At 43.4% G+C, this 25,636-nt stretch overlaps 1 protein-coding gene across 3 annotated transcripts in view; it reads right to left on the reverse strand.

Annotated features, from left to right (window-relative positions):
- The window catches only part of DOCK11 (dedicator of cytokinesis 11), a 291,743-nt gene that overhangs the window by 235,078 nt on the left and 31,029 nt on the right, over nt 1–25,636 (reverse strand). For all 3 annotated transcript variants that reach the window (XR_005774010.1, XM_040406100.1, XM_040406099.1), the window contains exons 4-7: nt 19,710–19,792; nt 18,613–18,682; nt 12,919–13,014; nt 829–963 (exon numbers count right to left, since the gene is read on the reverse strand). Coding sequence is in view for 2 of the 3 variants with exons in the window: in XM_040406100.1 (XP_040262034.1) it covers nt 829–963; nt 12,919–13,014; nt 18,613–18,682; nt 19,710–19,792 (384 nt within the window). In the remaining variant the exon portion in view is untranslated. The remainder of the gene's footprint in view (nt 1–828; nt 964–12,918; nt 13,015–18,612; nt 18,683–19,709; nt 19,793–25,636) is intronic.

Below are 25,636 nucleotides of genomic sequence, written 5' to 3' on the forward strand. Positions count from 1 at the left end.
TCTTTCCTCCAGACACAGAGGATAGTGGTCCCCCCCCCCTTTAAAATTAATAAATGCTTCTTACAGGGTTTGATGGATATTTAACTGCAGTCCAGGACTCCAGATGTGACACAATAACTTAGATCAGAAAATGTTCATATACATTTGTTTTATCTGTGATTTTTTTACACTTTAATAATAAGAAATAGCCTTTTATAGAGCACTTGTAGTAATAGGAGACATTACTATACACTGATACCAAAGAACAGAGATTCTCTCTGAAGATTACTGTGACCTACTTTCATGCAGCATTTTCTTTTATAGGGTAACTACTGTTCAGTAAGTTAAATTTAAAACAACCAGAAATAGATTGTGGGAGCCTCAAAAAAATTCCAAAAATGTATTTACACATTTTGCAGTTTTTGCTCTTGGCTCTAGAGGCTATGGATCCACAGCCATGCAGGGTTCACTGTGGATTGAGGTAGAATTGTGGCATTACTAGGACCCACAAGTGACCTGAATGTTCCATATGGGGGAGATAATTTAATGAAACTTGCAAAAATTCCAATAATTCTGTCAATCCAATGAGGATGCTTGTGAAATGTGATAATGGCCGTGTTGACCATGACTCTTGTCACCGTGAAGCCATGACTTTCTCTTTTTAATTACAAATTCTTTGTTTTTGCAATTTTACGATTTGTATAATTTCATGATCTTTTTGTGCATTTTGAAAAAAGTAAAAAAAAAAAAAAAGCATTGAAGTCAGAGAATAAGTCAGCTTTGACTTATTATTAACGCAGTTTATTCTAAGTCTCGAAAAAGATAGAAAGAAAATCTAATATACGATACCTGAGTGACATCAATGCAGGAATCCAGGAAGATACAGCCTTTTGAGTCCTTTGAAGATTTGTCATCTTTGTATGAGTTTAGGATATAGGAACCATCAGGCAGCTGAGTCAAGTAGAAATATCGCTTTCTGAACACCTATTAACACATACAATAATTAGTACAACTACAACAAACATGTTATGTAGAAACATTTCCTTAATCATATACATTACTGATAATGTATACACTGTGTGTGTGTGTATATATATATATATATATATGTGTATAAACAGTTAATGGGGTAATTCAGATCTGCCACACCAATTTTGATTTCTTTGGCTAGTCCTGTTTCTGTTGTAAAATGTGCTTTAAAAAACAGTAATGAAGGTTGGGAAGTTTATTATCAATATACAGGAAATCTATGAGGAATATCTATCTTTCTATCTATCCATTATCTTACTATCTATATATCCATCTATCTATCTACTGCTGCTGGTTGGGTGAATAAACCTTCCACTTTCTTCACTAATTGGAGTGCTGCCTTCGTTTTTCGCTTTGTGTCTACAATTTGGACCTTGGTCACAGGTCTTATAAGGAGGACTTTTTTGCACCCGTTTATATTTCATCTGGAGTGCTGCTTCTTTTCTTTTCTATCTATCTATCTATCTATTTAATATATCTCATATTTATCTATCATCTATCTATTTCTATTATTTGTCTATCTATCTATCTATCTATCCCTGTATTATCTATCTATCTATCTATTATCGATCTATCTATTATTTATCTATCTAGTATCTATATCCTATTTATCTAGTATCTATATACCTATATATGATCTATCTATCTATCTAGTATCTATCTATCTAATAACTATCTATCTATCTATCTAGTATCTATCTATCTAATAACTATCTATCTATCCATCCCATATCTATCTACTGTATCTATCTATCAATCAAATCAAATCACAAAAGCTTTATTGGCAGGTCTAAATTTACATTAGTATTGCCAAAGCATGTGGGAAATAGGGGGTTGAGAAATGGGGACACATCCGGGGTCGGTGTATAGGAGTCCGTGGCATATCATGACAGAGGGAGGGGGGGTGCGGACACACCCCGAGTCAGGGTATCGGAGTCCATGGCATATCAGGCTCCTCTCTGTCTGTGGCAGGCACTGATATATTGTGCTGCTATGTCCACAGTGTTCTCTTCCTCTCCCAGCAGGATGGGCAGCTACTCTTCCTCCTCCATGGAGCTGAAGTCTGGGAGTAGATCAGACAGTCTCCTAAAGTGGATGTCCCTCAATGCTGATTATTTGGGAGAGTATATCAGGAAGTGGGCCTCATCCTCCACCGCCTCCGGGTGGCACTGCTGGCAAAGTCTGCTTTCTCTAGGCATGTTGCTCTGTCGATGCCGTCCGCATTCTATGGCCAGGCTGTGGGCGCTCAGTCTGTAGCGGCTCAGGATTTTCCGGTCTCTGGGGTTCCCTAGTTTCTACAGATATGGGGCCAGTTTGTAGTCTCTCTGCAGGCTCTGGTACACCGTCCGCTTCTGGGATGCTCTCTCCTTCCTCCATTCACTGACATATTCCTCTTGTCTCTTGTTTACTGTGTTCCTGATACCGGCTTTTGTAAGGTGGTGTGGGGTGATTTTCTGGGCGGGCTAGGTTACAGTAAGTTTATTTTGGGGCTTTGCCTTGCCTGGGATACCTTGGTGTAGCAAGGTTTTATGGTGATGGGAGCCTTCACTACTACCATGTAGATGGCCCCAGAATGATAGCGCCCTCTTCTGGACTGTAAAGTGTAGAGGGAATTTGCCCAGCTCCCATCGACAGGCACTGTTAGAGGTGCTCCGATGGACCTGGATGAGATGCTTACAGAATCCCAGGTGGAATATTTCTGTTGGGCTGGAATCCCATCTTGACCAGTCGGGTACGTGTGAGGGCCCCAGACTTCACTGTCATACAGGAGGATTGGTTCAATGATGGAGTTAAAGATTTTAAGCCAGACCCTCACGGGTGCTTTGAGGTGGTACAGTAGTTTTCTGATGTTGTAGAAGGTCTTGCATGCTTTGTCTTTCAGCTCCTCAATAGCTGATTTGAAGCTCCCGGTTTGGTCAATTATCAGGCCCAGGTAGGTGTACCTATTGGTGGCTGTAAGAGGGTGGTTGTGTAGCGTGAAGGTAGGGGGCCTGGCTAACTTTGTTTTCCTTCTCTGGAACACCATAGTGTTGGTCTTTTTTAAATTGATGGGAAGGGCCCATGTGGTGCTGAATTTCTCCAGAATGACTAGCTGGTCTTGTAGACCTTTCTCAGTTGGTGATAGTAGGAGAAGATCATCCGCATACAGGAGGAATTTCACCTCAGTGTCATGGAGGATGAGACCTGGTGTTAAGGAGGACTCCAGAGCAGCTGCCAGCTCGTTCATGTAAATGTTAAAGAGAGTTGGACTGAGGCAGCAGCCCTGTCTGACTCCTCGGCTCTGCTGGAAGTAAGTCGTTCTTTTCCCATTTACCTTCACGCTGCATCGGTTATCGGTCTAAGAGCTTTTGATAATGTCGTATGTCTTACCTCCTATTCCCCTCTCCAATAGCTTCAGGAGCAATCCTGGGTGCCACACCGAGTCAAAGGCCTTTTGGAAGTCCACGAAACAAACGTATATCTTTCCCTGCTTTGTGTTGTGGACATGGCTCTTGATGAGGCGGTGCGGGGTGTAGACGTGATCTGTGGTGCGGTGGTTTGGCATGAACCCTGCTTGGCTTTTACTGAGTACATTGTGCTGGGTGAGAAAGCCGAGGATTCTCTGGTTCAGGATACTGTTAAATAGTTTCCCCAGATTGCTGCTGACACATATCCCTTGGTAGTTGGCCGGGTCATACCTGTCCCCGCTCTTGTATATTGAGGTTATGACACCTTGGTTCCAAGCTTGGGGGAAGTAGCCAGCGCTTAGCACAATGTTGTACAATTTTGCTATGGCTGCCTGTATTGCTGGTGGGCTGTACTTAATCATTTCGGGTGGGATGCCATCTGTGCCGCTGGCTTTCTTACCTCTTATGGTTGATATTCTCTCTGATATCTCCTGCAGTGTTATGGGTGAGTCTAGCGGGTTTTGGAAATCTTTAAGTATCTCTTCCATGCTCTTCAGTTTTGACCTCATTTGTTCTTGGTCTGGGTTAAAGAGGACCTTTCACTACAATAAAAAACTAATCTAAACTAAGCATACATACATGGAGAGTGGCGCCCAGGGATCTCCCTGCACTTACTATTATCCCTGGGCGCCGCTCTGTTCTCCCGGTATAGGCTCCGGTATCTTCATATTTTCGGCTCAACTGGGTGGAGCCTGCCAGCGTCTCCTTCTCCCAGGCTGTAGCGCTGGTCAATCGCAGATTGGCCAGCACTCCAGCCTGGGAGAAGGAGACGCCGGCAGGCTCCACCCAGTTGAGCCGAAAATATGAAGATACCGGAGCCTATACCGGGAGAACGGAGGGGCGCCCAGGGATAATAGTAAGTGCAGGGAGATCCCTGGGCGCCGCTCTCCATGTCTGTATGCTTAGTTTAGATTTTTTATTGTAGTGAAAGGTCCTCTTTAAGTTCTTCTTTTGGGATGTCTCTCAAATACTGGAGCCAGATGTTGCCGTTTTGAATATTTTTCTTCTCATTTGAGCCCAGGTGGTTCCATAGTTCCCAGAAGGAGTTATCTTGGAGGGCATCTTGAAGCTGTGTAAGTTTGGTTGAGGTATATTCTTGCTTTTTCCTTCTGAGGAGGGTTTTTTATTGCCTCTGCGTTGTGTCGTAGACTTCCCGCAGGTTGGTGTTGTTGGGATCTCTATGCTTTTTATTTGAGGCCAATCTTAAGGTCTTTCGTACAGCTCTGTACTCCTCATCAAACCAAGCTATCTATCTATCTATCTATCTATCTATCTATCTATCTATCCCATATCTATCTATCTATTAATCTTATATGTATGTATCTATCTATCCAGCTATCTAGTATCTATCTATCTATCTATCTATCCCTCTATTAGTTATCTATTTATCTATCAATTATCTATCTATCATCTATACCTATATATGATGTATCGGGCAGCACGGTGCTTAGCATCGCTGGGGTCCTAGGTTCGAATCTGACCAAGGACAACATCTGCATGGAGTTTGTATGTTCTCCCTGTGTTTGCTTGGGTTTCCTCCAGCACTCCAAAGACCTACTGATAGGGAACCCCCTGACGAAGGTACGCCGAAACGCGCTTTGGCGTAGCGCCACCGTGGGTTCCTCTTGCACACGGTTCTTGTTTGGTGAGCCCCTGTCTCCTGCTGCCCTCCTCTGTTCTTTCATTTTTTGTATTTTATTGGTCTGCAGTATATTTCCACCTTTAATCTTCCGTCTGCATACCAATTACCACTCATAGAGGTGATATGCGTTGACGGGTGTCTCACCTGGTACCTCATTGTTTCAGTATTTTGTACATGGGTTAGAGTCGTTAGACTATTTATTTCAGCATTGATTCCCATGTTTTATATATACATTGTACCATGCTTTTCTGATCCGTGTGCTTTTCCTCCCAGGGTGGCGTTTTTCTTTTTTTGTCCTCCGCTCCTATTTCATCATGTTTATGGCATCACATTCTTTGCTTCTATTTATGTCATTTTTTAACCATGTTTCAATAAAATGTACTTTTTTGGTATCATGAGCTCCTTTTCTTTTGTTTCTGCTGTTTAACTCGGGAGCTTTTACCGAGTCATACTTTTGGTGTGTCCCTCTTTTTGGGTCTGTATTGGGTGGACACCGTCCTCCCGCCCCTCCCTGGGACACCCTGGGTCAATTTTTTGTTTTCGTTGATAGGGAACTTAAATTGTGATCCCCATTGGGGACAGTTGGTTGCTAATGTAAAGCGCTGCGGAATATAGTAGTGCTATATAAGTGCATAAAATAAATATCTATTAATCTTATATGTATTTATTTATCTAGTATCTATATACCTATATATTATCTATGTGTGTATGTGTGCCACTGTATATGTACATGTGCATTTACTATGCCAATGAGAGCATAGTAAGACCAAAGTCATTTTTTGCAATTTTCTTTACACATACTCCTTATTTTATTTTACACAAAAACACATACGTGTGATCTAATGTAAAATGTATTGACAGGTCCGTTTAAGGAAAACAAGGAAAACAAAAAACCACTTAGTGTAATTGGGATAAGATTGATTTTTGTTGCATTAATGGTACGTGTCTGCTCGGAAGCCAGCGTCTCCTGACACCACATAACTCTTTAAAGTGCATTTACTTTTCTGCTGCTCTGAATATAAGCAGATGTATGAAGAACTGGCATAGTTAGTGTCACAAGGAATGCCATCACTTACTGACTGATGGGGGTCTGACTGCCTCGATTGTGGGGATCATTGACATGAAACTTATCCATTAATTATCTCTGCACAGCAAGGAAAATGCCAATTCTATGTATAAATTGGGGGGAACAGTAGGAACCGCACCAGTGATAATATTATGGCATATTCTAGTGATATGCCATAATTATACAAGATCCAGTCAGTTCACAAGCATGATTGTTTTTGTGAATGCCTTTATTCCCCAGGAAATAACAACCTTGTGTTGAGCCGTTCCTCAGTTATTGCGCCTAAAAACTTGTGAATAAATTGACAACTATTTGTGACCGTTCTGCATGTCAAAGGGGTATGTCCATATCTATACATTTTGGAAAGTTATTTTTTCTTTTCTTAGATTTATCCAGGGTAAACTGTACAAAAAGTTTTTTTTTAAAAAGTTTTTTTTAAAAAAGTTTTCAAATTGTTCTTTTTCATTTCAATTTGCAAATTAGACCAAAATAAATGACTAAAATGGGCTCCTTATTTTGTGTTGGTCGTTTTCATACCAAATGTGTACAGTCTGGGTGAATGGGGGTGACAATGTCGACAGTTTTGGTTGGTGAGGTCAGTTTTTATTTATGTTTTTTTTCCTTTATTTGTATTTTATTCTATTATTATTTTACTTAATATGGCAGAAGTCATAAAAGATCTCTGAGACAGTCATAGGATCCCGAGTTACATAAAAAAAACTGTCCACTGTCCTGTCACCAGTCAATGGCAGAACTAGGTCTGAGAAGAATAAAACATTCCTCCATTTAGATCTGTACCTCCATTTCTGAAAAATCCCATTTTTGCAATATGCTAATGAGCTGTTTAGTGCAATGAGGTCGTCACCGTTGCCCTCATAGCACCAAAAGCTCTGCTGCTTTTTGTGTCCAGCGCTGTCCCACCCCAACTTTGATGGTGGGGCCATGCAGTGGCAATATAATCTCGCCCGGCCGTGTGCGCTCATGTTTTTGCATATGTGGAGTCAGCACACGCACATTACAGCCCTGAAGCTTACTAAGGGGGGGAGCTTTTGGTGCCATGAGGGTGACGCCCTTGTTGCACCAAACAGCTCATTTGCACATTACAAAAAATGGGATTTCTCAGGAACAGAGGCACGAATCTGGATAGGGAAAGAAATGTTTTATTCTGCAGACTATAACCAATCCAACAGTGGTATTGATTTAATATTAAGGTTCCCTTTAAATGGGATGTTCACCTTCTGTGGACTAGACCTGTGGAGGGAAGCATATTTACCTGCTCTCTATCACTGGGTTCCAGATCCTTCGCTCCCCCATCACCAATGCAGTGTTCAGGTCCCCCACTGTTTGACACCACTGCAGCTAATAACTGGCTGCAGAAGTGTCCTGCTGTCACGACCATGGTCATGGTCGTGACTCCTGGACCCGCATGCAGTTGCCTGCGGTTTGGTCTGTTGTCAACCACATGGTGAGGACTGCTGGTATTTTACCTCACATGTGGTTGCCGCTGGCAACATGATTGGATTCACAGTATAGCAGCCTGAGCTGTTGCTAGGCAGCTTGCTGTGAAGGGCATGCGGTAGCACCTGGCAACCTCCCCTTGTATGTGTGCACTTTCCTTGTTTGTTGTGCACGAGGTTGTTGTATGTGTGTACTGTGAGACTTTCCTTCGCTTGCGGTTGTCCGTGGCAACGTGTGGTTTAGTGTACATGTGGTGGCAGTGTCTCGGCCTTCTGGCTGTTCCCCAGGACATGGTTGCCATGCATGTCGTTGCCGGCGGTAACAGCTGCAGTGTGATACTTGTGTGTGTATTTCCCTTTAAGTGGTTTCACTTCCCTGGTTGGTGTTGGAAGGGTTAATTCCCTTTCCAGTGTGTGTCTGTGTGGGTGTGGCCACTTTGGGCTATAAAGCCTCTGTGGAGACCTGAAGCTGGGGGGTACTCCAGCCTTGGTTGTAAGCTGGAGGCAACCTCCTGGTCTCTAATACCATCTGCCAGTGATGGCCACCCTTGTGGTCATAAACCTATGTATGATATTATTTTATGTTTATGTGGTGTCTGTTATTACTGCAGAATTTGGATCTGGGTTCCTGTGTGTTTATGTGTGTGTGCTGTGTCCTTTTATGTTTGGGTGTGGACATCAGCTTGTGAGCATGGGATCCAGTCAGTGTTTCTGTGGCAGGTAGGTGTGGAAGTGCTTTTCACTCTCCTGCCATATCCATAGGCTGTTTATGTTTCTTGTCCCATGCAGCTTGGCCAGTTTAGACTCCTGTTCGTCCGTATCCAGGAGGAACAGGTTCTTATCCAGCTCCTAGCTCAGGGATCTGTCCAGGGCTAGTAGGGAAGCGAGGTTCCTGAGTATGAGCCCTCCTACCATCAAGGTCGGCTCATACAGCTAGGAGTCAGGGTCAGATTAGGGATGCGCTAGGAGGTGACCTGCTCCCTAATTCTGTTGTCCTGGTCATGCAGCTTCCACTTACGTTAACATCACACGGATTAGAGTTACCCCCACTCTAATCCGTGACACCTGCACCCTTTGGGTTAAGTCAATTGATCACATGACGCAAGGGGGGCAGGTCACCGCTGCGGCCAGTCATTGGTTGCAGCAGCGTCAAGTTGGATGTTGACAGCAGAAGAACCAAAGCACTGCAGCGGCTACAGAGATGCAAAAAAGGGACCAGACACAGCAGCAGGAAGCAGGTAAGTATGCTTCCATCTGCAGGTCCAGCCATGAGGGAGGGTCTGCGAAAAGACACCCAGAAGACAAACAACCCCCTTTAAAGTCACTGTGTTTTGTACCTAACTGACCAGACAACTTTTAAATATTTTGCACACGGGGTGGTTTAATATTTATTTGTTGGGCTGTCAAAATAAATCATGTGGTGTTTTTCTTGTCACACCTAGGTCCTCTAATATTCTTTTAATTGTAATATTTTTTTTCTTTTCAGCTTTGACAGGGGTAAATCACACAAGAAAAATTACACAGCACTGTAAAGGGTGCAACGGGGAAGACCGAATTGGGCATCTGACCTGCTAGAATGCAAGAGCATTCCAGCACCAAACTCCACTCCTTTCTATGTTCAGCCCTTCCCTGGTTGTTTTGAATGACAGGCCCAGGCACTGGCAAAGCACTGAGGGAGGGACTGGTCACAGAAATGAGTGCAGCTTGGGAGCCCTCATTGCACCATTGAATATTAAGAAAAACTCGGGAACGAAGCCTTGGATCAACAAAAGAAAAACAGTGATTTAGGCCTCATGCACACAACCGTTGTTCTGGTCCGCATCCGAGCCGCAATAACCCGTATAAAAATATAACCTGTCCTATTCTTGTCTGTTTTGCGGACAAGAATAGGCAGTTATATTAATGGCTGTCCGTGCCGTTCCGCAAATTGCGGAACGCACACGGACGCCATCCGTGTTTTGCGGACGGCAAAACACACAACGGTCGTGTGCATGTAGCCTTAGGCCCCTTTCACACGGGCGAGTTTTCTGCGCGGGTGCAATGCGTGAGTTGAACGCATTGCACCCGCACTGAATCTGGACCCATTCATTTCTATGGGGCTGTGCACATGAGCGGTGATTTTCACGCATCACTTGTGCGTTGCGTGAAAATCGCAGCAAGCTCTATTTTGTGCGTTTTTCACGCAACGCAGGCCCCATAGAAGTGAATGGGGCTGCGTGAAAATCGCAAGCATCCGCAAGCAAGTGCGGATGCCTTGCAATTTTCACGCACGGTTCCTAGGAGATGGTTATAAGGGAAAATAATAGCATTCTGAATACAGAATGCATAGTACAATAGGGCTGGAGGGGTTAAAAAAAAATAATAATTTAACTCACCTTAATCCACTTGTTCACGCAGCCCAGCTTCTCTTCTGTCGTCTTTCTTCAGGACCTGGGTAAAGGACCTATGGTGACGTCACTGCGCTCATCACATGGCCCGTCACATGATCCATCACCATGGTAAAAGATCATGTGACGGGCCATGTGATGAGCACAGTGACATCACCACAGGTCCTTTACCCAGGTCCTGAAGAAAGAAGACAGAAGAGATGCCGGGCTGCGCGAACAAGTGGATTAAGGTGAGTTAAATATATATTTTTTTTTTTAACCCCTCCAGCCCTATTGTACTATGCATTCTGTATTCAGAATGCTATTATTTTCCCTTATAACCATGTTATAAGGGAAAATAATACAATCTACAGAACACCTAACCCAAACCCGAACTTCTGTGAAGAAGTTCGGGTTTGGGTACCAAACATGCCGATTTTTCTCACACGCGTGCAAAACGCATTGTTTTGCACTCGCGCTGAAAAATTGCGCATTTTCCCGCAACGCACCCGCATCTTATCCGGGCAAAAAAACATGACGCCCGTGTGAAAGAGGCCTTAATCAGGTGAACCACAGCTATGTATCTATACAAACCGCTGGATAGGGAGGTTGCTGGTGACATAGTCCCTTTAAATACAGGTTATCCCATTAGGACAACCTTTGCCAATATGCACAAAACCTCAACTTGGGCCTCCCTGCTTTTAGCTGAGGTGGAAAGCTGCTTCATGGAGCTGCTCCCACTCAGCTGCAGGACAAACATGAAGAAGTGACACTTCTCCCAGGAAAAACTGCAGTCACACATCTGATATTTTGGCATTGTACTAGGACGGTACCACTAAAAAATAGTAATTGCACTCCCCTAGGAGTAATGACACTTGCATGACATTCTGTATATTTTTTTTAGTCTTTGTGATGATACAGTCAGACATGTGTAACACAAACGTTACATTACAACTAATGGGTAAAAAATGTAACATGGTAGATCAGCTGTACAGATTATCTGAGGACTGTTCCGCTGGTTGTACTGTATGAGATTATAATTCAGCCACTTGTCAGTGCTCGTATTATGTCCCCAATACCTAACCCCCTGCCACTGAAAGGGAGAAATTTATGATGCACTCAGTGTAATTGAATGTCTGAGGAGCCACTTATGGTGAATTGCATTTTATCCCAAAATATGACATTTTTATGCGCCTAGTGCACGTCAGGAATTCTAAGAAACAAATCAGCAAACCTAAGTGTAAAGCTCTTCAGTCTTATGGCATATGTAGCACATTGACTGGTCAGTGTTAGGGTCTATTCACACGACCGTATTTTTGGGTCCGCATCCATTCCGCAATTTTGCAGTACACGTGTAGACCCATTCATTTCAACGGGGCCGCAAAACATGCTGACAGCGCACCGTGTGCTGTCCACATCCGTATTTCCATTCTGCATCCCTGCAAAAAAGATAGAGCATGTCCTATTCTTGTCCACAATCGCGGACAAGAATAGGCATTTCTATCATAGGGCTGGCTGTGTGCGTTCTGTACCCATGTTTTGCAGATCCGCAATTTGTGGACCGCAAAACACTTATGGTCGTGTGAATGGATCCTAAAGAAGAGAACTGGATATACTCCAAACACTGATGTGAGCTCCCTGTATTGCGGTTTCCTCCTATAGTATATTAGCAACACATTTTATAAGATGCAGAGCTTTTAATGTCTACTGAACTTGATAAGAAATCCACAGTCTGCTATTTGGTTCCATTAATTCTTATAGGGAATGTGTCCTATGCTCTTGCAGTTTTCACACTGTTCCCAGCAGGCTGACACTTACTGTTCTGTACAGATCACTTTGTTACCATGTTATTATAATAATGACTTTCTTTAGCCACAAGACTGTTCTGCCAATATGAATGCAGAGCTGTGAAGTACTTGACTGGTGGTGGCCTGTAGTCTGCCTGTGGAATCCAGACTGTAACAAAACAGCCACTGGTTGTAAATGGAGCAACCTCTGGACGTTAGAAATTCTCTGCAGCTTGACACAATATTATCACTAAGTAATGTTAGGAAATTTCTATGGAAGCAAAAAATAAATAAATCCGCTGTACAAAAAAGAGCGGTCTACTAAATGGCATTTATCTCCGTATGACATAAATAACAAATAAAATAAGAAAAGAAAAAAAATAATATGCTTGGTGAATATGCATTAAAGGGATTCTCTGGGCCCAAATTAAGGGGGTCATTTATTAAGACCGGCGTTTACATAACTTTGGCGCATCCACCGCCAGTCTAAATCTATGCCAGCTTCCTTGCTGGCGTAGATTTAAAACATTTTCTACACCTAGAAAATGATAAATGAGATGGCCCTGGCGGCCTGCTCCCTTCCCCGCCCCTTTTTTGAACCGGGCGTGAGCATGGAAAAGTTTCAGACTGTGCCAAAAATAACCTTTGTGCCCAGCTTAACAAATTCTCTGCTGTTTGCTAACCAAACCCAGCTCGCCTAGCGCCAGCATCATTCTCGACTGCCTACCTGTCTGCAATACACATGATGTCAGTGATGACGCCGTACATTGCAGAGGACCGGAAGACAAAAGAGAGGATCCAGACGGCGGACAAATACAGCCTGAGGCTATCGCCGCCAAATTGTCTTATCATGTATACTTGTGATTAATTGAATAAAGACAATTTTTATATCCTTATACATATTGGTATTCCATAGTGCCTTTTTGGGGGGGTTTGGTTGAGGCGGGCATGTGACTGCATCTCAGAGAGCAGAATCGGCGGCACGATGGAGGAGTCAGTTCTGTGCAGACCAACCTTCTTCTGCAGGTTGGATTCAATAATAGTCCTGGAGAACCCCTTTAACATTTTCAATATACTGTATGTGCTCCTAATGTATCAGAGATGTTTTCATTTTAGTTTAGTGTTTTTTTTTTCCGAGTACTTACCTTCATAGTGACAGGAATGGTGGTGCCTATATTGGCTTTATACAGCCAGCCTTGTTTAATGACTCCCCCTTTATGGGAGCAGATTGATGAAGCATCCTGCAGACAAATTACAATTAGTTGTATTAGCATTATAATGGATACAGTAATATAACAAAGTCTCTAACTACATAGCTGCCGACAGTCACATCAAATGCATGGGGCCAATCGCAAAGGGTTAGTGCATAGTTACCCCAAAGAGAGCAATGTATAGCAGTTTTTGGGGCATTTTGTGGAGGTCATAGGGGCCAGTGCTCCCCGGAGGCAGGGCTAGGCATGTTCCATGATACACTGACAACTAAGTAATTATTGCTCAACATTTCCATTTACAGAATGTGATCAAGCCTGTGTATCAGACACAAAACAGCGAAAATGGCATCAGTAATATGCGAGCGAGCAGTAGATTACTCAAACTGATTTATAGTTGCTTCTTATCAGCACTATTATATTGCTTATAAGACACATCCTTGGGCTCTGTTCACACTCATGTTGGAGGCTCCATCTCCAATTCCATCAGAGTTCACTGGAGGAATAGGGCTACATGCATTGCCACTCATGTCATGTCCAGGTGGCGGCAGACTCCTCTGCAGCGCTGACAGCCTCCGGTTGACAGGTAGACAGGCCAGTCGCCAAATGAAGGAGCGCTGGCCAATCAGAGCCGTCACTCACATATTAGGTACAATGACGGCACTGATCACGTGACACAGGACGTGTCATGTGACCAGGAAGCACGGCCTATTTAAACAGGCAACCTGCTGGCCACAGGTTGCCTCTGATTGTTATTGCCCTTTGATTGTACTACTGCTTTTTGGATATATGACCCCTGAATTTGGAACCTGACTTTGACCTTGTTGATCCTGTTCTGGACTTGACGTGCTATATTGGTTTTGGCCACTCCTAGTTTCTGCCTACTGGTTCTGATTTGGTACTGATTGGATTCTCCTGGTATTGACCTCGGTCCAGTACATTTCTGGATTTGACTTCTGTATTCTGTGTTATTCTGTCCCTAGTCGTTCGTTATTTTGTCTCCCTTGTTACTTACCCTGCACTTACATAGGAAGGGACTGTCGACCATTTGTGGGCTGCCGTTTAGGGCGGAACGTCCTAATGCACTGTAAGCAGGAAGAGTGCTTAGGCAGGAGTTTAGGGCTCACTGTTCCCTACCATGACACAACAGATTCATAGTGACATAGTGACACAGTTTGTAAGGCTGAAAGACATTTGTCCATCCAGTTCAGCCTGTTATCCTGCAAAGTCGGTCCAGAGGAAGGTAAAAAAAAAAACTCATAAGGTAGAAGCCATTTTTACTCATCTTAGGGGAACCAGGGAAAAGGGATAAAATGGGGAAAGTAGTCCACTCATATGAGTCTCTCTGTAATATTTTATATGAGACCTTCTCAAATTCCCAAGCAAAAATTCCATGCAATATTTCGGCAGACCTATCTCAAATCATTCATATATTCCATATACTGTATATAGTTGTGCTCAGAAATTGCAGAACGGGTGCAGACCCATTCATTCTCTATGGGGCAAGAATAGATGCTGTCCGCATCCGCATTTCCGGAGCGCGCCCCCGATCTTCCGGTCCGCGGATCCGGAAAAAAATAGAACATGTCCTATTTTTGTCCGCAAAAAGTATGTAAACTTTTGGTCTAGGCCAGGGATGCCCAAACTGCAGCCCTCCAGCTGTTGTAAAACTACAGTACAACTCCCACCATGCCCTGCTATAGGCTAATAGCTGCAGGATGTCCAGGCATGCTGGGAATTGTAGTTTTGCAACAGCTGGAGGGCCGCAGGTTGGGCATCCCTGGTCCAGGCAATCTGCGAGATTTCAGTTATCATCATGATGACTAAAGAATATACGCTATTCTGTAATAATAGGTTCACCCAATGTTCCCAGTTGAATTATGGTGTTTTGAAGGAGCACTCATATTTCTGGGATATGTATGGAACACATATGAGAATACCATAATTGTATATATTGGTGGAATACAGAGGAAAGAGTGGGAATGAAAATAAAGTTAACCTGGCTATAAACATTACATACAGGATCAGCAGCCAGTTTAAAGTACAGGGATATAAGAATACCAGAATATCAGTGCCCAGGGGGATTTACTGCTGATAAATGACGTAATACTATGAAGAGGGGTTTAAACAAATGATCACAAGAACGATTGTTCCTTCCAACCCCTCTCGATAAGTGTCTTGTGAAAATGAAAGGGTACCACCCCACAGTTGCGGCTGGTGACATGTGACCAGCTACACCACTGGATCATACCCAAAGTGAAAATGAGTGCTGATCGACTTCCTATATCGATGATCGGCGCTCGTTCAGGCAATTCACCTTCCAGTGTACAAAGGCCCTTTGATGGAGGTAAAAAATCTGCATCAAAATACTGTCACATGCAGATTTTTTCATGAGATTCACCAATTTGTTGCATTGGGGGAAAATTTGTGCAAAGGTCCTTACCAGATAGCATGCTATGGATGTGGAAAGTCCTAGAATTCACTGATGAATTTTAATAAGGTTTCTTATTGTGGCTTGTTAAAAAAAGAATACTTCTCCAACACCATTTCAAAAACCATAAACCGCCCTCGCGAACTCTTCAAACTAGACGCTCAGACTATGAACCCTACCTGTCTAGAGCCTCCAGCAAATGAAACACAAGAATTCTGTAATGAGTTATCCGACTTTTTCATTGACAAAATCGTAAACATTCGAGAAACAATTCAACAGAACATAACAAGCAACCCCATCCGGGTAAGGCAAGAAGACAAAAACCACACAAATATTTTACAATCACCGAGATTTACCCTGGTCCCAACCACCATCGATAACACTAAAACCATCATCAGAAGCCTTCGAGACAGCACATCCCCAAACGACATTATTCCCACAAAACTTCTGAAAGAATGCACCGACATTCTGGCTCCTACCATAACATACCTCATAAATCAGTCATTCAAAGAAGGAATAGTCCCGATCTCCCTCAAGCAAGGCATCATCAAACCTCTTCTAAAGAAACCCAACGACGACCCTAAAGACCTAAATTATCGCAGACCTGTCACAAGTCTCAACACCATCTCTAAGATTATCGAGAAAGCAGCAGTACAACAGCTACAATCCCATCTGGACACCCACAATCTTTTGGACCCACTTCAATCTGGTTTCCGTCCTCGCCACGGGACAGAAACGGCGCTCCTTAAAATCTGGGATGATGCCCTCGAAGCAGCAGATGAAGGAGAATCATGTCTCCTGGTGCTGCTGGATCTCAGCGCAGCTTTCGATACAGTAGATCATCAAATCCTGCTTACTCGTCTTACAGAAGTAGCCGGAGTCGCAGACTCGGACCTACCTTGGTTCGCATCCTTCCTGGAGAACCGATCCCAGAAAGTGAAAATGGGAGCTTTCATCTCAGAAGCACGTAAAATCACATGCGGAGTCCCTCAAGGATCACCCCTGTCGCCCGTGCTCTTCAACATCTACTTCCGACCACTCCTCAAAATCATCAGCAACCAGGACCTGCTCTATCACTCCTACGCTGATGATACTCAACTTTACCTGCGCATCACCAACAAAAAAGACCAATATCATGCCCTGGAAATCTGCCTCTCATTGATCGATGATTAGATGACTGAGAGCTCCCTCAAACTCAACGGTTCTAAAACAGAACTCCTCTTCTTCCATGCAAACCGAAACAAAAACCATAGCACGATGTGCACGCCACCCACTATCTTCGGGCTAACTATCACTCCCAGCACCAAAGCCAAAAGCCTCGGAGTCATCTTTGACTCAGACATGACAATGGATGCACAAATAGGATCAGTAGTCAGCGGATCCCACCACCTGCTTCGCCTGCTGCGTAGACTCATCCCTTTCATTTCTGAAGGAGACGCAGCAGCAGTAGTTGGAACAACCATCAATTCCCGACTCGACTACGCAAACTCCCTCTACCTAGGACTTCCAAAATCTCAAATCTCACGTCTACAAGTCGTCCAGAACACAGCCGCCAGACTGATAACGGGAAAAAAAAACTGTGAATCTATCACCCCGTCCCTGAGGACCCTTCATTGGCTACCCGTGAAGGATCGGATCACATTTAAGACCCTCTGCCTCACCCACAAATGTACACAAGGGAAAGCCCCCCAATACCTCTGCGACAAAATAAAGCACTACACCCCAGGTCGCTCCCTCCGGTCAGCTAACCAGAACCTCCTCCTTATCCCTAAGAACCGTTACAAATCAAAAGGCGAAAGAAGGTTCGCAGTCCAAGGACCCCGGCTATGGAACACTCTACCCGCGAAGATCCGTTTAGAAGAAAACCATCTGGCCTTCAGGAAGAAGCTCAAGACCTACCTCTTCTGAAGGCACAGGCAGACAATGGCTGCAAAAGCGCCTTGAGGCGATTCAGTTCGCAATTGTAGCGCTATACAAGTTATTCATTCATTCAAAGGGGTTATCTGAGTGTTTAATACTGGTGACCTTATCCTCAGGTTAGGTCATCAGTTTCTGATTGGGGACAACACTTGGCACCCCTGCTGATCAGCACCATGGCCTCCTCGCAGCTTACCAAGCACTTGGTAGCGACCACTGGTCTAGGAAGAGGCAGTTGCGCTCACCAGAGCCTCCTCGAACAGCCGACCGGCAGGTGTGTCGGACCCCTACCTATCCTGAGGATAGGTCATCAGTATTAAACACTCTGACAACCCCTTTAATATCCCATTTACTTGCATTGTACTGTACTCTGCTGAGCAAATACACAATGTATGAAGACACCATTGGGGACATGAAACCTGTGCGAGAGGTCAAATAAAGAAATCATGCATATCATTATACAGTCTACACTTTTACATGTAAACATTATAAATCATCAATTACCAAATTATCAATAAGCCAGAAGTGCAACACAGGTAATCAGCATAGGAGACAGAATATGTACTTAAACTGTTAGAGCAGATAAGGCTGGTTTCACACTAGCGGCAGGGGACCCCGGCAGGCTGTTCCGGCGGGTGAACAGCCTGTCTGATCTGTCCTGCCGCTAGTTCACGTGGGCCCCCGAGTTCCGGCAGCAGCACGGCAGCGCACACCAAGAGCCGGCCGGACTAAAAGTACTCTATGCAGTACTTTTAGTCCGGCTGCCTCTCGGCGTGCGCTGCCGTCGGTACTCCGCCCCCGACCCCATTATAGTCAATGGGGAAGGAGCGGCAGTTCGGGGGCACACGTGAACTAGCGTCAGGACGGATCCGTGCCGCTAGTGTGAAAGTACCCTAAATCATGCATGTTTTCAGGGGCAGATTGGGAACTTAAAGTGGCCCTGGAAAAAATACTAAAAGTGGCCCCATTTTTTTGTCGGGTCTAAATTAGTGGAAGGCAGGGCCGGCAATACCATATTGCGGCACATTATACCACCCCAACAGATCCAGATACCACAGTCCGAAACAAAATACTGCCAGAAGCATAAAATACATCCCCAAAAATGTCCACTGGCCGGCCATGAGGAGGACTCAGTCAGCCCCCTGGGCATCGGCCCACCGGGAAATTTCCCTGTAAGGTCTATGGCCAATCCGCTCCTGCACGTTTTCTGGTCTTTACATAGGAAGGAATAAATCTATTACAACATCCTCCGAGAAAAATGCTGAATTCAGTCCATCCATTACCTCATCTTTGTCAAAGTCCTCATCTATCTCAAACACATGGCTGGGCGTCTTCTCTGGCTGAAAGGATTTACTGAAAATAAGAAATCACGGAATTTCAACTCATTAATGTCAGAAAATGTGTGTAGTAATAGTTTCCAAATAAACAGTGAGAAACTATAAAATCTGGAGCACTGATTTCATAAGAGTGATATCACACACAGCGCATTTTGGAACGACACCACCACAGGTTTTGATGCAGTTTTTAACCAAAAGCAAGAATAAGAAATATTACAGGAGTTTTCCAGGAGTACAATATTAATGACCTATGATCAGGATAGGTCATCAATAACAGACAAGTGGAGGTCCAACTCCCTGCACCCTCACCGATCAGCTGTTTGATGAGGCTGCTCTTATATGGTGAATGGGAACAGGCTGCAATGCCAATCGCAGCCACAGTGCACAGTGCTGTGCTTGGTATGCTGTGAGGAGGCCACATCGCTCTACTGAGAGCTGAGGCTCTTTCAAACAGCTGATCGGTGAGTGGAGTGGTAGACACTTTTGCAGCACTTGCGGATCCCCATTCTCGTGATTACTAGGGGTCCCAGTGGACTGACCCACAGCAATCAAGCACTTATCCTCTGTCCTGTGGCTAGAGAACATGTGTTATTAGTGGAACAACTCTTTTAAGGAAGTTATCCACATTTGCACACTTAAATTGAACATGTCATCTGAGATCACTGCTGCAGACAATCATTTCTGTCCTCACTGTAAGATCCTTATAGTGAGAACAGTATACAAGGAATATCTGGAGAAAATAAAAGTGTATTCTGACAAAACCCACCTCATGGCAAGCCACATCCCAACCAATATAAACCGTATATATACAGAGAAAGTTTAGATAGGTAGATAGATATAGTAGATAGATAGATAGATAGATAGATAGAAATTTTAGATTGGATTAACACATTTCTTCCTTTACTGTCGACGCTATGCTATGTTCAACTTTATTAAGGCTTGTTATGTTGTATACTTCTCTTTTGTCCCATGGTTAAATAAGCAAAGAGTTTAAATGAAAGTGATCATCAGTGACTGTGAAAAACAAAATTAACAGAACTTACCAAGGCAAGGCTCGAAAATCCCCTGAATATTCCTCATATTTGTAGTTCACCACTTTCCAGTCCAAGCTGTAATATTTTATACACTAGAACAATAGAAATATATAGTTTGACTTTCACTGCATGGACTTAAAGGAAATGTGTCATCAAAAATTTCATCTGTCGGTTAGCACTAACAGGAACACACATCCTTTTTTTTAATCTGTTTTTATTTTGTGATTGCAGATTTTTTATTCTATTTCTTGAACAGAATTATGGGGACGGCCATCTTGCCTGAGCTGTTCTTAACAGCATTTAAATATATGCTTTATGACAGCCGCATGGGCCATAGACACAATGGTCAGAAGGGGACCTCATTGACTTCTATGGGAGAGTTTTCTAGACATGCTCTTTGACCTCTGTGATTGTGCAAGGAAAGAATAGACAAGCTTTGACAATCGCCTATTGTGAATGGTGGATCATGTCTTATCTACACACAGAGATGATATCTTTACAGGCAGGATTAGAATGATAGATAAGCAGATAACTGCTGTAGAGTGATCTGTACAGACTACGAAGTGGTGCTTATTATTAGGCTAGGCTATTATTAGTGGCTAGTGTGAAAACTGCAGGATTTTATGGGGTTTTTTTCAATATAGATATTGACATGGAAAATTAAATATAAAAGAATTCTTTAAAAATATGTTAACGTAAAAACGTGATTTAAACAATAGACTATTTCCTGATGATACATTCCCTTTAACATTGTAAATATATAGAGTGGAAACCCCAGGGGTACAGAATCACTATATTGCAATTAAGTGGGGAAAAAACTCACAAACTGGCTGCCTGCATTCTGAATGGAAAAGGATCCGCTCAGAATGCATCAGTTTGCATTAGTTCAGTCTCCATTCCGCTTTGGAGGCGGACACCAAAACGGTGCTTGCAGCCTTTTGGTGTCCGTCTTATGAAACTGAGCCAAACTGATCCGTCCTGACACACAATGTAAGTCAATGGGGACGGATCCGTTTTCTATGACACAATCTGGCACAATAGAAAACGGATCCGTCCTCCATTGACTTTCAATTGTGTTCAAAACGGATCCGTCTTGGCTATGTTAAAGATAATACAAACCGATCCGTTCTGAACAGATGCAGACGGTTGTATTATCTGAACGGATCCGTCTGTGCAGATAAATGACGGATCCGCACCAAACGCGAGTGTGAAAGTAGCCTTAGCCAAAAGAAAAGATCTTCCAGCTCTACCCATCTCTACACTGGCCAGTCTCCTGTGGCTTCTGGAAATTGTTCTCTTTTCTGGCCATTTACAGTAATCTGACCTGCCCCACTACCTTATAGGCCGATAAAGACGTGCCTTTCCAGTGACATCCAGCAGAATTGCAAATGCAGCTCTGAACCACATGAGAAGCAATCAGTGGTGATCAATGGCGTTAGCTATTACAATTTTTACAGAAAACAATGTAATTATAAAATTCCCATTTACAGAGAAGTTAATCAAGCACAAACAACTTTAGAGGAGAATTTCTGATGATAAAAGGTCACAAATGAAGGAAAGGTTGGTCAGTAAAATTGAGGTCATGCAAAATTCTGAGCATCATTAGAGGGGTTGTCCAGTCCTTTATTATTGACCTATGACCTATTCTCAGAATCTGATCGGTGGGGGTTCGACGCCCCACTCTTAGGTTGTTCAGAAGTAGCTTTAGCACCAGAAGTAGGTGCCAGAACTAAACAGCTCTGTCCACTGTGAATGGAGCTAGTAACTACAGCCCTGCTGCTACCACTCATTTTAAAGAGCATCCATCACCATGATCAACCCTATTAAACTAAACATACTGCCTAGTAGGGTTGATCACGGTGACTAAAATGAGCCCTCTTTCTCTGCAATTGGCATTACTGATGCAGAGGAATTCTTACTTTTAGTTATATGTAAATGAGGTGCTCGGAACACCAAGGGTCTGGCCTAGTCCCTCGGAGCACAGCTTCTCCTTCTCCTCTCCCTGTTGCCACTCCCCATTCCACTGAGACTGACAGGGCAAGCCATCCTCACTGCTCCAATGCCCAGCCGTGAAATCTAGCGAGAGGTCACCCCCATCCTGAGATCTTCACTACACATGAGTCAGTGGTATTGGCACCGACGCATGCACAAGATTTCAGGGCTAGGCATCAAAGCAGTGATGATGCCTAGCTCTGTCCTTATCACTGGGAGGGGGAGTGACAACAGGCAGAGGTGGAGGTGCTCTGAGGAGCTAGGCCAGCCCTTTGGGGCGCCGAGCACCTCAATTACATATAAATAAAAGTAAGAATTTCTCTGCATCAATAATACCAATTGCACAGAGAAAGGGCTCATTTTAGTCACCATGATCAACCCTGCTAGGTAACAGATCTGATCACGGTGACAGATGCTCTTTAACCACCTCAGCCCCCAGTGCTTAAACACCCTGAAAGACCAGGCCACTTTTTACACTTCTGACCTACACTACTTTCACCGTTTATTGCTCGGTCATGCAACTTACCACCCAAATGAATTTTACCTCCTTTTCTTCTCACTAATAGAGCTTTCATTTGGTGGTATTTCATTTCTGCTGACATTTTTACTTTTTTTGTTATTAATCGAAATTTAACGATTTTTTTGCAAAAAAATGAAATTTTTCACTTTCAGTTGTAAAATTTTGCAAAAAAACCGAGATCCATATATAAATTTTGCTCTAAATTTATTGTTCTACATGTCTTTGATAAAAAAAAAATGTTTGGGTAAAAAAAAAATGGTTTGGGTAAAAGTTATAGCGTTTACAAACTATGGTACAAAAATGTGAATTTCCGCTTTTTGAAGCAGCTCTGACTTTCTGAGCACCTGTCATGTTTCCTGAGGTTCTACAATGCCCAGACAGTACAAACACCCCACAAATGACCCCATTTCGGAAAGTACACACCCTAAGGTATTCGCTGATGGGCATAGTGAGTTCATAGAACTTTTTATTTTTTGTCACAAGTTAGCGGAAAATGATGATTTTTTTTTTTTTTTTTCTTACAAAGTCTCATATTCCACTAACTTGTGACAAAAAATAAAAAATTCTAGGAACTCGCCATGCCCCTCACGGAATACCTTGGGGTGTCTTCTTTCCAAAATGGGGTCACTTGTGGGGTAGTTATACTGCCCTGGCATTCTAGGGGCCCAAATGTGTGGTAAGGAGTTTGAAATCAAATTCTGTAAAAAATGACCTGTGAAATCCGAAAGGTGCTCTTTGGAATATGGGCCCCTTTGCCCACCTAGGCTGCAAAAAAGTGTCACACATCTGGTATCTCCGTACTCAGGAGAAGGTGGGGAATGTGTTTTGGGGTGTCATTTTATATATACCCATGCTGGGTGAGAGAAATATCTTGGCAAAAGACAACTTTTCCCATTTTTTTATACAAAGTTGGCATTTGACCAAGATATTTATCTCACCCAGCATGGGTATATGTAAAAAGACACCCCAAAACACATTCCTCAACTTCTCCTGAATACAGAGATACCAGATGTGTGACACTTTTTTGCAGCCTAGGTGGGCAAAGGGGCCCATATTCCAAAGAGCACCTTTCGGATTTCACAGGTCATTTTTTACAGAATTTGATTTCAAACTCCTTACCACACATTTGGGCCCCTAGAATGCCAGGGCAGTATAACTACCCCACAAGTGACCCCATTTTGGAAAGAAGAGACCCCAAGGTATTCGCTGATGGGCATAGTGAGTTCATTGAAGTTTTTATTTTTTGTCACAAGTTAGTGGAATATGAGACTTTGTATGAAAAAATAAATAAATAAAAAAATCATCATTTTCCACTAACTTGTGACAAAAAATAAAAAATTCTAGGAACTCGCCATGCCCCTCACGGAATACCTTGGGGTGTCTTCTTTCCAAAATGGGGTCACTTGTGGGGTAGTTATACTGCCCTGGCATTCTAGGGGCCCAAATGTGTGGTAAGGAGTTTGAAATCAAATTCTGTAAAAAATGACCTGTGAAATCCGAAAGGTGCTCTTTGGTATGTGGGCCCCTTTGCCCACCTAGGCTGCAAAAAAGTGTCACACATCTGGTATCTCCGTACTCAGGAGAAGGTGGGGAATGTGTTTTGTGGTGTCATTTTACATATACCCATGCTGGGTGAGAGAAATATCTTGGCAAAAGACAACTTTTCCCATTTTTTTATACAAAGTTGGCATTTGACCAAGATATTTATCTCACCCAGCATGGGTATATGTAAAAAGACACCCCAAAACACATTCCTCAACTTTTCCTGAATACAGAGATACCAGATGTGTGACACTTTTTTGCAGCCTAGGTGGGCAAAGGGGCCCAAATTCCTTTTAGGATGGCATTTTTAGACATTTGGATACCAGACTTCTTCTCACGCTTTGGGGCCCCTAAAATACCCCACATGTGACCCCATTTTGGAAAGAAGACACCCCAAGGTATTCAATGAGGGGCATGGCGAGTTCATTGAAAAAAAAAAATTTTGGCACAAGTTAGCGGAAATTGATTTTTTTGATTTTGTTCTCACAAAGTCTCCCTTTCCGCTAACTTGGGACAAAAATTTCAATCTTTCATGGACTCAATATGCCCCTCAGCGAATACCTTGGGGTGTCTTCTTTCCAAAATGGTGTTATTTGTGGGGTGTTTGTACTGCCCTGGCATTTGAGGGTCTCCGCAATCATTACATGTATGCCCAGCATTAGGAGTTTCTGCTATTCTCCTTATATTGAGCATACGGGTAATGAGATTTTTTTTTTCCGTTCAGCCTCTGGGCTGAAAGAAAAAAATGAACGGCACAGATTTCTTCATTCGCATCGATCAATGTGGATGAAAAAATCTCTGCCAAAAAAAGAAAAAGGAGGGGAAAGGCGTCTGCCAGGACATAGGAGCTCCGCCCAACATCCATACCCACTTCAGCTCGTATGCCCTGGCAAACCAGATTTCTCCATTCACATCAATCGATGTGGATGAATAAATCATTGCCGGGATTTTTTTTTTTATATATACAAAGTGTTTGCCAAAGTATATGAACACCGCCACCTCCTCAGCTCATATGTCTCGGCAAACATATCTTTTACTGCAGAGGAGAAATCTCGTCTTGCAGCGCCGCATACACCGACTTGCGTGTAATCTGACAGCAGCGCAATGCTTCTGTCCGAATGCACATCAGTGCTGCAGCTGGTCGATCGGTTGGTCCACCTGGAAGGTAAAAAAAACAAAACAAAAAAGAAAAAACCAGGCCGCAAAGCAATAACTTTATTAACTTTAGAACAGAACATATTAACTTTTTTGAACTTTTTTACTTACCGGTAATTTTTTTTTTGCTTAGTTTTTTTTACCTTTATAGAACAAACCTCTCCTTCCCCATGGGACAATGTGCAAAGCGCAAATCGCCCAAAGATGTGGCGAAGTACGTTATGCACTTTATCCCAGGTGAAAGGAGAGGTTTGCAGCAGCTGAGAGTAAAAGGGCCCTAATAGCCCTGTGTGCCTGTCCTGTGAGATGCAATCCCTATGCTAGGTGTACCTGTGTGTGGTACTTCCGGAAACACTCACCAAAGCATAGGGCAGGGTGGTCAGGACAGTCAGGACAGAAATAGCGGGTGTCACGCCTTATTCCACTCCTGCTACAGACACGACATCTTTTTCGGGGTGACGGTTGGGTTGAGGTACCAGGAACGACACTGGGGAAATGTCGCTCGTGTAGACGGCTAACTACACTGGTGGATGGGGCCACGGAACCTCCTGGGTAAAGGAGGTTCTCGATGATCTCTTCCTGGAATTTGAGGAAAGATCGTGTTCTCCCAGCCTTACTGTAGAGAACAAAACTATTGTACAGCGCCAATTGAATTAAATATACAGACACCTTCTTATACCAGCGTCTGGTTCTGCGGGAAACTAAATACGGAGACAACATCTGGTCA

This window comes from Bufo bufo, chromosome 8 (genome assembly GCF_905171765.1).
Source record: "Bufo bufo chromosome 8, aBufBuf1.1, whole genome shotgun sequence".
NCBI classification, from domain to species: Eukaryota; Metazoa; Chordata; class Amphibia; order Anura; family Bufonidae; genus Bufo; species Bufo bufo.